Below are 15,385 nucleotides of genomic sequence, written 5' to 3' on the forward strand. Positions count from 1 at the left end.
TGGTGCTTTTTGCATGAAGGAAATAGCTAGCTTTTTGTTCAGCTCGATTAAATCTAAAGACCTTGAGGTAAACTTATATTAGAAAACGAGACACTATAATAGTGTAGATTTTAATAATGTACATTTTGATTATAAACTTGTATTTTTATATTTTAAATAATAATACAATGGAATTAACAGTGTTTTATATTATTTAATTTAGTGCTGTCAGCATTAATCTCGTTAATATGACGTTAACGCCATAACTGTGTTAACGCGGCAAATCCCCATTAGCAAGTTAACGTGGCCCCGTGAGAGGGCTGCACGCCGCTAACGTGTTAACAAGCTAACCACGCTAATGCGTTGATGCTGTGCAGCCCTCACATGGGCTATCCACGTTAACTCGCTAACGGGGATTTGCCATGTTAACGCGGTTCTGGCGTTAACGTCATATTAACGAGATTAATGCTGACAGCAATATATTCATTATAAATCTGAAAAACTATATAATGAGAGCCTTGAAACACCCCATGCCCCCCTTTATATTCACCCCTGCTTGCTGCAGGTATCTCTGCAATATAAAGTGGGAAAGCTCCCGTCATCCTTCAGCGAGTTGCTTAATTTAATCGCATCAGACTAAGTTAATAGTTTATCTGCAAATTTGAATGTAGTGTCTGTAAAACAAAGGGCGGTGGGTGGAGCAGCTGCGAAGTTTGCTTTTCTTCTCGTCTGAGGTTGTTGATCAGGTGGTTTGATGAAGGATTTCGGCCAGCTCTTGATGGTGATTACAGGAATAAACGCTGTTGTTCTGGACGTGATAAAAATGTTTCATTCCACCTGAGCTCACAATCTCAGTAAGAGCTCCGCCTCTTCACTCCTCGTGGGTTGTATGTAGAGAGACGGCGGCTCCACGTTAAACCGTGACAGCATCATCTTCAGTGCTGCTGTTATCAGTCTTTTTGTTTAAAACCTGGGGCCTGCCTGGGCTTCATGCTGTTGTAATTTTGTATTCACACACATGCTTCTAGATGTGTTTCTATTGCAGGTCTATGTGGGTGAAACACTCGCGCTTACATCGAAATGATGGAGCGCTACAGAATTTAAACTAAGCATCAAAGCAAAAAAATTTACCTTAAGGATTTTTTTTTATCATAGCATTATTGATCGATGAATCGTTGCAGGCCTGTTATGAAGCCACAGTGGGACAAAAAGTGAATATGCAAAGGGCTTTTTTCCCCCTCTTTGGTATGTTGGAGGTGCATTTAAAGTGTAAAATTCTGTTTCTTTACTCTGCAGCTACAACCTCGAGAGTGGCATTTGGAACACAGTTCCCATCAATAGTGGCCCCGTGCCAAGATACGGCCACTCACTTGCTGCCTGCCAGGTAAACACACACAGATTTCGAAAACCACAACAGTGACTGGGAGGGAGGAATATTTGGGAGAAGTGGAACAAAAGCAATCAAATGTGGTTTCAGAAAAGAAAAGGTTGCTTTCAAACAGGAACTGCTTATTTCTTTGAGTAACTGAATGTTGTAACATATCCAAACACAGAACTATTTTAAAACAACAGCAAGAGAACAACTTAAAATTATGGAGTTTAAAGCAAACGCAGGCTTGTCCTAGAGGCACATTTATGGCACGTTTAGAGATGAGTACATTCTTTAGCTTACTAAAAAAATGCCGTCCTGTGTTTAGGATGATTTCTACATGTTTGGTGGAAAACTGGAAGCCGGCTGGGAAAACGTGACGGACGAGCTGTGGGTCTTCAATGTACCCAATCGGACATGGCAGCGGAGAAACCCTGTGGTCGGCCCACCGGCCCAAGCTCAGATATACGCCGTGGAAGGACATTCGGCCCACTGCGTCCCGCTGGACAGCGGCGAGACTATCATGCTCGTCATCTTTGGCTACTCCCCAATCTACAGCTATATCAGCAATGTTCAGGAGTACAACCTGAGTGAGTCACAGCTTTCAAGTGCAGACTCTTTCACGTTTTGTTTCTGCTTCTCTATCAGCTCTCTGTAGCTTTCCCTTAGCACTGAGATAAATTTAAAAGCCCTGGCAAGCAAACCCAGTATGGCTGTGCTTCCAGACTGCAGTGGATGGTATCCACTCATAATTGTAGACTTCTTTGGGATCTTTTTTTTTTTTTTTTTTTTTTTTTTTTTTTTTTTTTTAAATTTAAAACCTGCCAGCAAATACTTTGTAAATCCAAAAACACCATATTTCATGACTGAATTTTTGGATAGCAGAGTCTAAGTGTCCTGTTTAATTTCTTTTTTTTTCAGTGTAAACAATAAAAAAGTATAAACAGCAGCCATGTAAACCATCCCTGAAAATCTGTGTTTGAAGTATCAAGATACAAGAGCCCAGCTGTCTGCTTCGATTCCGCTAGGAGAGATCTAATTGTATATATTTTTTCCCTATTAAAAATTTCTTCATATATTTTCTTTTTAGGGTCCAACACGTGGTTGGTGCCTGAGACCAAAGGTGCCATTCCGCAGGGAGGCTACGGCCACAGCAGCACGTATGACAGCGGCAGTGGCAGCATCTACGTTCATGGCGGCTATAAAGCTCTGCCCGCCAACAAATACGGCCTTGTCGATGACCTCTACCGATATGACGTGAACACGCGGACTTGGTAAATCGACACAGTTGCGCTGCTCTTGTTGTTTCATTATGCATTCCAGACTATATGTGACACCGTGGGAGTTGCATATCTCCTTGGCACAGTTGTCCTTGACACGCTTGTCATGCTCCAGGTTCATTCTGAGAGAAAGCGGCTTTCCACGGTACTTGCACTCAGCTGTGCTCCTCAGCGGCACTCTGCTCGTTTTTGGAGGCAACACGCACAACGACACATCCCTGAGCAACGGAGCCAAATGCTTCTCTGCTGACTTCCTCACCTACGACATCGGTAAGAATCCTGTTATTGTTAAATAGTCCTTTATTTATTTATTTTTAAATGTATCTCTCTGTTTCACATAAAATCAGAAGTACAATCAGATCCATCCGCTATGTTAACTATTAATTACACAGCGAATCCAAAATAGTCACGTACACCTTGTTTTCCTCAGCCTGTGATGAGTGGACGCTTCTGCCCAAGCCAGACCTGCACAGGGATGTCAACCGCTTCGGTCACTCTGCTGTGGTTAGCAATGGGTGAGTGTTTTTATTGAAATTTCTATGTTGATCACCCAGATTGATTGTGAAATCAGGTTTGGTAGCTGTCCCTGTGGTATAATCCCGTTTTGTTTCATAGAAATGCCCAGTTTTGCCCAGTAGTTTAATTTAATATATTCCACTGTGGTCTCGGCACTAATTTATCTTTAGAGTGGATGACTGGGTCTTTTTGTGAGCATTAAAAGCTAAATTTTTTACCATATATTTGAAAAACAGTGTAGATAATAAAGAACTGTTCAATATCACAGCAGTAACAATGTAATAAAATGACTTGCTTAAAAAAAGAGAAAGATTAGATAATTGTGTCAATTTGAGCATGGCAGAATACAAAAAATACTCCATAATTAAAAAACAAAAGTCCAGTTTATCTTAATTTGTTGGCTATAGTTTACACCTTTTTTTTTTTTCTTTTTCTTTTTCTACACTGTTTTCTTTCGTCTTGCTCAGGTCCATGTACGTGTTTGGGGGCTTCTCCAGTGTGCTGCTCAATGATGTGCTTGTTTACCGACCTCCGAGCTGCCAAGCCTTCTTGGCAGAGGAGGGTTGCGTGAAGGCTGGGCCAGGGGTCCGTTGCATCTGGAGCAGAGGCCGTTGTCTCCCCTGGGAAGTCAGAATGGCTAATAGCAGCCTGACTCCTGCCCCATTTTGTCCACCTAAAGCTGGTGAGAAAGACTGCAGAACTTTTCCAGCCTCTTTTCACTTTCTCGTCACTGCTTTATTTGTTGTTGTTGAAACTGCCTTCTTTCTAGAAATTGTATTTTACCCTATTTACAGACTGACTCTTGTACTCTTGTCGCTCTCCCACTCGTCTCTTTGTAGTTACAGTGGACGAGTGGTGCTACAGGTTCTCAGACTGTGCCAGCTGTACAGCAAACACCAAGGGGTGCCAGTGGTGCGATGATAAGAAATGCATCTCAGCCTTCAGCAACTGTACCTCTGTAAGTGTTCCAACAGGGGGCAGCAGTGCACTGCTGATCTTGTGTTCAGCTCCCTGAAGCTGCCAAACGTGCACACAAGGACACATGCGCTTTTTAATACAGGTTTTGTGAGTCGAGGACATTGGTATGATAATTTTGTGGTATTCAGGACTACATGGAAACATCACCTCATTGCTTAAGGTAGAAAAAGCCTTTGCACATGGACTGTATATAAAAGATGGACACGGCCACCATAACGTCACCCGTTGGTCTCTAAAATCTGCATTTTTGAGGATTCATTAGTAGCAGTATTTAAAATATTTTGAATCAGAAGTAAGCATAGCAAATTTAGTTGGCAGACTATATCCATAAAATGTGTGTGCAGTGCACAGGCACTGCCCTGACTAATTAAATAAATACATTTAACTGATTTAAATTGAAGGATGGACATCTTGGATTGCGTGAACAACACACCAAGCTGTCTTATTTTTTTAAATTACAATAATAATAGTGAAAATGCACCAACAGAGCAAACACCAGTAAGACACCTTCCTATTATCTATATAAATCTGTATAAAACAAGTATATAATAAAGTGGGGAACTATTTATAGAGAACAAAAGTGTCTTTCATACCAGACTGTAAAGATTCTATTTAATGCTGTTAATTTAGACATTTTAACATGGCGGTCCATGGGGCTCTATCATAAAATGACACTTTCTCTCTTGATTCTTTTCTCTGGCGCTGCAGAATGTGAAGAACTTCACTGAGTGTCCTGTGCGGAACGAGCAGGTGTGCAGCAAGCTTGCCAACTGCAAGAGCTGCTCATTGAATCTCAACTGTCAGTGGGATCAGAATCACTCGCAGTGCCACGCTTTGCCCGGTAAGCTTTCCGTGCACACGAACACGCCACCTTATTAAACAGAAGCTTCGGATTTGGTTATCACACATGCATGGCAGAGGATTTTTGGTAATTTCCAGGCAAGCATGTGGGAGACTGTGGGAGATGCAAGATAAATGCAGATATATCATAAAACTTAAACCTAATGTAGAGATGCTAATCAGTGTGAGTACTCAACAGCGCTTGTAACTTGATGATTGTATTTACTGCGTCAAATAAGTGCGCTGACATTCAGACCTGAAGGGAAGCCTATTTCATTAATTAAATTTTCGCAGATGTTAATGACTCCCTACCAAGTTTACTTCTTCTGCCGCTGCTTGTATGGTTAAACCCAGTATCAGGGATTTGCAGAGATGTATTTTCAAGATGTCATCCCAATGTTGTTTATGAGGTCTGGCAGTGTATTTAGCTTACCTCTCACCATCTACCCCCCCACACCCACCCATCGTGTTGTTGATGTTGACGCTGGCTGAATCTGAAGAGATAGTGCTGTCACTTTATCCATAATTTTCAGTTCACCAAGCCCTGTCGCCTAAGGGGAGTGCAGTGGGAGCTGAAAATAATATCTCTGTGTGTGTGCATGTGGGTGTGGATTTCTGATTCCTGAAAGGGAGCCGCTGATTGCACAAACAAAATGCACACAGAGCAAATGGGTGCAAATTACGCTCAAACAAAATCAGTGACATCCACACACACACACACACACACACACGTGTTAAACCCTAATTCTTTAGCCCCCTGTGGTTTGTTATGCCTTCTAAGTTCTCTGTTTTCATTTTTCTTGGATTATGGTTCTCCCCGTTGAGCAGTACTTAACTAATATTATTCCATAGTTAATTATGTAGTTTTTAGCTTACGACACAATACAAATAATGTCAAAGTAGTTTTCCCTGTTAAAGTTAGAGGAGAGCAATGTTTTCTTGGCCCGAGGTCATTACCTTCTCGACATGCTCTTTCGATCTTCCAGCTCAGCAGTGCAGTGAGGGTTGGAACCAGGTGGGTGATGCCTGTTTGAGAATCAACTCCAGCCGCGAGAGCTACGACAACGCTCAGCATTACTGCAAGAACCTCAATGGCAACATTGCCTCACTGACCACCTCCAAACAAGTGGACTTCGTGCTCGAGGAGCTCAAGAAGCTCCAGCAACAAGACAAGGTACACATAAATCAGTCAAACTGGCCAGATTGTGTTTTATCCTTGCTTTATTGTTTGACAATATACATGTAGTACAGTATCTCACATTCATTTTGAAATATTTTCTTGTGCTAGAATTGCAGTCTACACCTTGGTGTTTAGCTGAGTGAAAATAAAAGTGCGCTTTTAGCTGCTGGGGGAGCCTTTCTCTAACTCTGACTTATTGATTCTGAGACGATTTTGCCCCGATCAGTTTTCTGCAGCTCTATTTTATCTGATTGCAGGCATTCTTCTAGCTTTCTTGCCTTTCAACCAATTATGGTGAATTAGTTTTCCACTATTCCAACGTCTTGTCTCAGACTGTGTGGTTTGTACATAGTTTTGTTTCTGAGATACCGCACCTGATGAATCAGACTGCGATAATCACTCATCACTTCTGCCTGCCTTACGCAGGGCTAATAGGGCCTCTGTGATTCTCTGTCTGATGGAAGAATCATGTGCACTTACAGTATCTAAGACCTTGACTGCGTAGTCTGGTCTGCATTTAGTTTTTCTTTTTATCTGAGTAATTTTCCTGATGTCGCTCTAAGTTTACATATTTATTGCTCTGCTCTGTTTTGTTTAACCCTATGATATGGTGCAGAAACTTGTTCACTGAGAGAAATCCAAATATTCACAGCAACATTACAATTAGAGCTTCTGCTTCTTTAATGGAAATGCGGTTTTGGGCAAACTGGCTTCTTCTCATCCCTCGCGGCTACATATTCTCCTTGCAGTGACAGAAAATTGTGGCATCTACTGATGATTTTAGTTTGGTCATGCCTGCTGTATTCATGAGAATGTCATTTCCTGTCAGTCTGCTGGGTTGAAACGCGGCTGTTTGTTCCAAACAGAACCTTGACATGCCTTTCCACATCATTTTCCCATTACATTAAAAGTTGAATCCTGAAGGCAAATAAGTAATCATATCTGTGAAATTATTCTCAGCAGACTTTTAATAGCATCTTTGGTTCCTAGGTGTAAATGCAGAAGGCAGGCTTTTTTTCCTTTTTTTGTTAATAGCAGGATGGAGTAAAAAAACGAGGCACTCTTATGAAATTTTATCTTACATTTGAATAGGTTTTCATCCCTTTGTGTTTAGACTTTTGCTGTTTTTCCACAGCGGCTGTCTCCCTGGGTGGGTCTGAGGAAGATCAATGTGTCATACTGGGGTTGGGAGGATATGTCTCCCTTCACCAACAGCAGTCTGCGTTGGCTGCCCGGTGAGCCCAGTGACTCTGGTTTCTGTGCCTACCTGGAGGAGCCACAGGTGTCAGGACTGAGGGCCAATCCATGCACTGCTACTGCCCACGGGCTCATCTGTGAAAAGGCTACTGGTGAGATGACCGAACACACAAGTACACTTCCTAAATATTGCATCTGCTTGAAAAGCTTTTTTTCATGTCTTTTGTTTTGTTGTTTCTTTGTCCAGGCAATCCCAACCAGAGCACCCGTCCATCCTGTAAGAAACCTTGCTCGCTGCACACCAACTGTGCCAACTGCACCAGCCAGGCCATGGAGTGTATGTGGTGCGGCAGCGTGCAGCGCTGCGTCGACTCCACTGCATACGTCATCTCTTTTCCCTATGGCCAGTGCCTGGAGTGGCAGACTGGAGATTGCTTGGGTGAGTGTCTGAACTTAATCTAGATGAGTCTTCTTTGAAGTCTGCAGTCCGGCATTAAGGTGGCAGACAATAAGCTTTCCCAGATTGGCTTCTGTAAGCAGTCAATATTCATCTCGGAGAGAAAAAAGGTTAAAGGAGGAAACAGGCTTAAAGTGGCGGGTGTCTGTGGCGGAGGGAAAATCGTATTAGTTTTCTGTGATTGGATTTGGAAGCTGTTTTTGGTTTGTAATGGCCAATTACTTTTGCATATAATCACACGCCAACTGTTAGATTTCCCTGTTGACCGAGCTGTAGATGGGCTCTTTATCATTAGCTGGTTTTAAGTAGTTTAAAGACAGTCTCACATCAAGAACAGTGATTGCAAATAACTCTGTGAATAGGAAGTGTGCATAATTAAAACGCCCAGACATGCAGTACTGTAAAAGTGGATGTTTTTACATTGAAAGTCATTGAAATTTGAAATGGCAAAATAGAGCGTTTCATTCTGATAATTAAATGTTAAACGTTAGAATGGAATAAATGAACATCTGAAAAAAACTCAGTCAACTTCACAGAGTGATATACTATCCTGAAGTACTATCTCAATAGAGCTGAGCTGGAAAACTGCAGTTCCTTCTTGTGCCGTTAATCCACATTTATTTATTTATATTTTGCTGTACTTTTAGGTTTTAATCCACCATCCAGTACCATCGAAACCAAAGTTCAGGCTGTGTTAAAGAAGAAATATTCCATTTCAAACCCATTATATATTATAGGAACTCTGTTTTTGACTTACTGCATTGCCATGTATTTTAACAGATGTTTCAATATATCACTGCACCTGTTCCCCATTTTCCTATTAAAATATAAAGAACTGAAAAGTGAGTCAAGACTTTTGGACAGTACTATACAGGGGTACATGTCTGTCATTTGTAAGATATTTACAGTAGTGCTTCTTGTGACCATCTGAGCTGTGACAAAGTAAACACAAAGGGTCACAAAGCAATTAACAAGAAGTGATTTAAGAAAAAAAAGTCCTCTTTATTAAACAGCGTCACTACTCTTTGTGATTTCCTATTTAGCTGTAGAAATGGCATGCAAATTTAATGATCTGGCAAGGTCTGACAAAGACAGTTTTGGCTTAAAATGCTCTCAGAGACGTGTTAATTGGATGCAAGTTGGGATATTGAGTTTTTAAAACTAAACTGAAAATATTTGCAGATGAAAAGGCTTAAAGTTTTGCTCTGTACAGGTTAGTTCTTTTTACACAGCCCGCAGCTGCAGGTCCTCTTAAGATAACAAATATGAATACCTTTAATCATCCAGTTTCTCTTTGTACAACACAGCAAAAAGAAAGGGACTTTCATCCTATCATGACATGACTGACAAACATAATTCAGCTGTTATTTTCCTGATGGTTGTATTGAAATGTGATCATACTAGACACGTACCAAGGTGAAACTGCACAGCAGTAAGTTGATTGGAAAGATCCTTCACATGAAAGTCGGTGTAACCGCTGAGGTCGTTGCTGTTGTGCTACGTGATGTATGCCTTTTGCCCACAGTTGTGTTGGATTGTAAAAACATCTCTGATCAGTTTAGCGAGTAATAAATTTAGGGAGCCCAGGAGTGCTGTCTCAAATTCATTTGAGTGTGCTAGTGTTGGGTGATGCAGAGATGTTTCTGTTCGCTGTGGATATTTGTCTTGAGGAATTAGTCCCTGTTGGCATGAAGGACAGAGAAGGTTGTCCTATAAATTGTCTCTGTATTTTCTCCTCTTTTGCTTTGCTCTGTCTGACTTTGCTCGTCCATATTCACTCCCAGGGTTTCAATCACTGTTTAAGGCTTTTCTCACCTGCTTTACTTCTTCCTTGCTTATTTGGAGTGCATATGTGCTCTAGGCTGAGTACGCTCCATAAATACATGCAAAACTACAAACCCTGGTCTAAAAAACTGCTCTTTTCCTAGTTTTTTACACTGACTTCAAATGTGCAATTTGACTTGCACAAATTGAGTTTGCACATCAGATTTTTGACATACACATCACTGAGTTTTGACTCTTTTGAACATCAATATAATGGACAAAGAATTAAAGGAACACTTTGAAAACACATCATATCTCAGTAGGGGCAAAATGATCATGATTGATGTCTGTACTGATATGTACTGGATAATGTGTTAGCAATGAAAGGATGCCTCATCTTTTCCTTTTAAATGAAAATGGTCGACCTACACAGGGCTAAATTCAAAGATACCTCAAAAGTCAAAGTAAAAGAGTCATGTGGCAGGGCAGTCCATTTTGTTGCAGCAATTTAAAATGGTTCTCGTAGTTTGTATGCCCCCCACATGCTTGGATGCATGCCTGACAGTGTCGGGGATCGTGCACCAGGGGGAACCCGGGACCCACTGCACCATCGTAGGGTCTGACAGTGACAATGACTTCATCCCAATACCTAATGGTAGTCAGGGTGCTGTTGTCTAGCCTCTAGAGGTTTGTGCCTCCCTTCGTGGATATGCCTACCCAGATGTCACTGACCCACCATCAGACCAGTCACCCTGAACAATGTTACAGGCAGCATAATATTTCTACTTTATCTCTAGACCCTTTTACATCTTTCACATGTGCTTAGGGTGAACTTGCTCTCAGCTGTGAAAAACACAGGGTAGAAGTGGTGGACCTGCCAACTCTGGTATTCTATGGCAAATGCCATTCAGCCTACATGGTGCCAGGCAGTGAGCAGATGGCCCACTAGAGGACATCAGGACCTCAATCCACCCTCACACAAGAAGCCTGCCAGAGTAGACTGTCTAGAAGTGCTCATCCTGTTCTTCTTTGCACAAAGGAACCAATGCCAGCACTGTGCATGGGTTATGGACCTTCTATGGTCCTGTCTAGTTCCTTCAGAGCAACTGCCCGTCTCCTGGAATCTTCTCTGTGTTCTTGGATCTGTGCTGGGAGACACAGCAGTCCGTCTGTGTTGATATAAATTTATATCAACACAATGTCTCTAATTCTGACTATTTTTGACCAAACTATTTATTTATTTATTTATTTATTTATTTATTTATTTTACTGTAAAAACAGCCTAGAAGATAATACCAAAGTGAGGTCATTGTTCTCAAAAATGCCTAAGTCACTTGCTTTTGCGCTCAAATGGCTCATCCGTATCTCTTTGCAAGTACCAACAGTAGTTGCCCGTCATGGTCGGATTAAATGTTCCCTGATATTGGTTTTCTATCACTTTCATATCTCGATGAAATCCTTCCTGGTGCCCATTGCTGACATCACTCAGGTTTGGTGGAAACAAAGTCAAGATGAGAATGTTAATAATAATTTAAAAAAAAAAAAAAAAAAAAAAGCATCTTCAGTGACATTCTTGTGCTCATTAGCTGATTCATTTTCAGCATCTTATCCACAAGCTCCTTGTAATTCTCTGCTCTGTGATTGCCATGAAAATTCTGGACAACCTGCAGGACAGCTATGGTTGAGACCAAACTTATTTTATAAATGCTGAAATGCATCACTGTGCCTGTTCAGTCATCCTAGTAGTCCAAAACTTGGAATATCAACTTAAAAAAAAAACCCCAGGATGTGCTAGTCGTAGGTTTTTTAGATTTTGAATAGGCAAGTGAAATGTTTTTAAGTACAGGTGAAAGGATCCCAAGTATGTGGTATCTTTTGCTTGCTGGGGTGCTTTGAGATTTTGCTCTCTGTAGCGAAATCATGATGACCTTCTTACTTTGCTGAGGGGATGGACTCTAAATTTATGTCCTTTTGAATTGATTATTTAAAGATCTAATTTGTCCACACGTCATCTTCCCTGATCAAACAACCAAACAAAACCTGGCGTCATCTGTGCTATGAGTTCGCGGTCTGTCCGCTTCATTATGACAGACCAGAAGAAAGTCCTTCAAGCTGTGAGTTCAGTTCAGGCAAAATTTTAAACAAGCAAGGCTCACAGAGTTTTCTGTGGTCTTTAATTCAGTCTTTTTTTTTATATTGGATCAGGCTTTTGCGCTCACTCAAGCTAACAGCTTCCATTCTTTCACAATGAATTGAATCTTTTAGTTAAGTACTGTAGTTTAGCAGCTGCTCTGTCATTTTTTTTTCAAGCAGAAGTGGAATTGTCAAATATTCATGGCAGCCATGGGTCAGAATGGGAGGTTGCTCTGTAATTACAGGGTTGAAGGTTTGATCCTCTAGCAGATGTGATAAAGTGTACATGCTGGTGCAGATGCAGTCGCGCTGCAGTTTTTCTGTGAATTCCACATTCTAGTATCCTCACTAGTGGACTGTCCACTTTGTACCCTGCCTCTCATCTGGGTTAGAGTTAATTAATAACTCATTTGACAGCTTTACACAGTATGTTATTTACATTTAAATAGCTGCTGTGAGATTGTTTTATAGCAAATGAAGATTTTGGCAAGTATTGTAAAACTCTTATTCTGCATGGACAACATTTTTCTCTCACTAGGTTTTCTCCTTTTATAAGATGCCTTGGTTTTTACTCCATTTGGTTTAAGAAGCACTTGGCTGTGGCACAAGCTGTAAAGCAGCATTTGAAGTCTGCACAATTGGAGGGATACTTGTGATTGTTAATCAGTTGATTACAGTGTGCAGTTCAAGGAAAGTTAAGACACAGAGCTGTGTAATTTCCTTCCTAACACTGCTTTCAGATCAAAAGCAGATCGGATACTGAAGCAGTAGGGTTATCACGATGATCAGTAGTCTGTGAAATCAAAGAAGAACAGTTTGAAAGCTGCGAAACAGCCAGCCAGCATAAATACTCACAACTCTGAAGAGAAATGTGGATAAATGGATCTTATAAAAATTTTAACATCTTGAATTTGGCCTCGAACGTCACATTTAACTGGAGTTTGTGATTGAATAAAAGTCTGTGCAAAAAGTCTGGAGCCACCCCTCTTTTCTTCATATTTGGGTTCTAAGAAATTTTTTTAAAGTTGTCTAACTAATAGTTCTCCAGGCTTTCTAGGCATTTGCTGCATTTTCAATTATTTTTTTCAAAGCAGAACATCACCACTGTCTTGACCAGCAGCAGTGCCTCATCCTGAGAGCAGTTTAATCGCGTCATAAAAATGGCACAAGGACTGTCGTGAGCATGCTTCCTGCCACACAAAGTACCTCTTCACATTGGCTGTGGATGTTAAATGCGCACTTTTTAATATGAATATATGAAATTATCTGGCCCCCGTGACTGTTTTAATTTTGTTGACCAATAATATTCATCATAGTTCTTGTCAACAACCATTTTTTTTGCTGATGAAAACAAGATGATAACTAAATAAATACTAATGCACCAGGACCAAACCTGTGATAAAATGTGTTGACACTTTCGTCACCAAATAAAAACAAGATGAAAGTGTTCTGGACAGATAAGATCTAATTAAAACTAATTAAGTTGTGTAGAAAGGCGGGACAAGTTTACTTCTGATTGGATCACTTCTAATCTCCTTGTGCAGTAAGGTTAGAGACGCACATTTGTTCTGATCCTGCGAAATGGAGTTGGAGTGAGAGGTTCAGCTCAGTGACTACAGGCCAGTGGCTCTAACACCAATAACCATGAGGTGCCTGGAGAGCCTGGCCCTCAAATACATCAAAGTCACTATTCCACTTACTCTGGGCCCATGTCAGTACACAGACAGAACCAGCATCAACAGATGATGCCATTCCCATCACCTTCTACACCACATGCACCGCCTGAAACCACAGGAAACATTTAATACCACAGTTGGTCAGGATGGGCCCCCACTGCTCCTCAATCCTCTCACTCAGCACAGGAGCCCAACAAGGCTGTGTTTTTAGCCTTTTCCTGTACTCTGTATGTATAAGACTGAATTACATCTTAGCATAAATGTCATTGTTAGGTTTGTAGATGAGACTGGGGAAATAGGACTGCTCACTGGTGGGGATGAGTCTGCCCACAGAGAGGAGGTTCAGAGGCTGACAGATTGGTGTACTGAAAACAATCTGGCTCCTAACACCACAAACACCAAAGAACTGATAATTGCCTTCAGGAAAAATCAGAATGTTGACTCTGTGACATACTGGGGGACCTGTCTGGGGTGTACTCCACTTCTTGCCCCATGGCAGCTGGGATAGGTTCCAGCTGCCATGGAACCTATCCCATTAACTGAATGGATGCATGCAGGGATGCAGGGATCAGGGATGGACACAGGGCTGGATCAGAATGCCCAGATACCATTGAACGTAATTGAGAGGATGTACAGAATACCTAGTTTTAGGTTCCTGGGCACACACATCACAGCAGACCTCACATGGACAACCAAAACACACAGCCTTGTTAAAAGAAAAAAGCCCAACATAGACTCTAATTCCTGAAAACTATGAGGAACATAAACCTGTCTCAAAACCTTCTGGTGTCTTTCTGCTGGCACACTATTAAAAGTGTAGTCCTTTGCAGCATGCTGACACGGTAAGGTAACAGTTATGAAGCGGATAAGAAGGGACTGCAGAACGTCATAAAAGCTGAACAAAAAGATCACCAAGACACAGCTGCCAGCACTTGGAGACGTATACACATTGTACTGTGTGCAGAAAGTACTCTGCATCCTAAGGGACGCATCTAAACTGTTTGAATATCTGTCCTCACACGAGCGCTACAGGTCCATCAAATCACAGACGACAAGATTAAGACACTTTTTATCCCAGATACATCACAACACTGCACTCTGACCACTGAGCTCTGAAATCGCACATACTGTAAATTAATAATACATCAACTCTGCAAATCTTTTAAGGTGTGTCAAAGAATAAAAGTGGTCTTACAAAATTGTCGTCTTACTGTATTTCCATCTACGTTTGCAGATGTTTCAGTAAACTTCATCAATTTTCAATTTATCCAGTAAAATGTAAAGAAATGAGGCATGGCACAAGCTCCTTATGTTTCTCAATTAATTCAGGGTTTTTGAGGAAACCTGAGTCAGGCTGTATATGCTGTGATGATGAAAACTGGTGATGCAGGATGAAGAGAATCTTGTTTCTCGGGTGCAGACAGAGTCATAATCAACATCCACTTAACAGAGCATATCTAGGCATCAGATGTAGTTCTTAGATATTGATTTATCTGTCAGAATCCAAGTGAGAAACGTGATTCATGTTTTCGTGGCAGATTTTGTGTTTCAACATGCTTCTTGTTGTGTGGCAAGACAAAAGTCCCCATCCAGCTGCTGCTTTCTTTTCTCAGAAGAACGTGTTCCTGAGAAATTCGCCACTTACGTCTTGTCGTCAAAACAATCTTAAATGGCCTTACTTTGTGCTTATTGCTCTTGTGTTGTCATGGTTTCACATCCATTAGTGGAATAGCTAGAGATTTGTTTGACATAAACTGAGGTAAAAGCACTCAATGTTTGTCTCCTTAAAATAGTAGTGGCATTTTCTCCGCTAAAGTGTCTGTCTGGCAGGCAAGTGGTGGCGCTCAAACAGTTTAGAGGCCTGAAAGTTCATCTCTCAACTGACAAAAACGGCATCGCTCCCTTGGGTTTCTAAGCTTTTTGTGAGGAGCTACTTCACACATCACACTTAATCCTTTTGTGGGACTTTTTCTCAAATCAAACTTTTCAGGGGCCTTGGTTATCTGACGCATTTGC

The 15,385-nt window shown here is 41.2% G+C and overlaps 1 protein-coding gene across 1 annotated transcript in view; it reads left to right on the forward strand.

The window, feature by feature from the left end:
* The window catches only part of atrnl1b (attractin-like 1b), a 71,700-nt gene that overhangs the window by 7,402 nt on the left and 48,913 nt on the right, over positions 1 to 15,385 (forward strand). The window contains exons 7-17 of the mRNA XM_063483026.1: positions 1,276 to 1,363; positions 1,677 to 1,938; positions 2,439 to 2,622; positions 2,744 to 2,898; positions 3,059 to 3,143; positions 3,612 to 3,826; positions 3,984 to 4,102; positions 4,831 to 4,963; positions 5,949 to 6,136; positions 7,278 to 7,491; positions 7,587 to 7,778. Of these exons, the coding sequence (XP_063339096.1) occupies positions 1,276 to 1,363; positions 1,677 to 1,938; positions 2,439 to 2,622; positions 2,744 to 2,898; positions 3,059 to 3,143; positions 3,612 to 3,826; positions 3,984 to 4,102; positions 4,831 to 4,963; positions 5,949 to 6,136; positions 7,278 to 7,491; positions 7,587 to 7,778 (1,835 nt within the window). The remainder of the gene's footprint in view (positions 1 to 1,275; positions 1,364 to 1,676; positions 1,939 to 2,438; positions 2,623 to 2,743; positions 2,899 to 3,058; positions 3,144 to 3,611; positions 3,827 to 3,983; positions 4,103 to 4,830; positions 4,964 to 5,948; positions 6,137 to 7,277; positions 7,492 to 7,586; positions 7,779 to 15,385) is intronic.

The sequence above is a fragment of the Pelmatolapia mariae genome, linkage group LG8 (genome assembly GCF_036321145.2).
Source record: "Pelmatolapia mariae isolate MD_Pm_ZW linkage group LG8, Pm_UMD_F_2, whole genome shotgun sequence".
NCBI classification, from domain to species: Eukaryota; Metazoa; Chordata; class Actinopteri; order Cichliformes; family Cichlidae; genus Pelmatolapia; species Pelmatolapia mariae.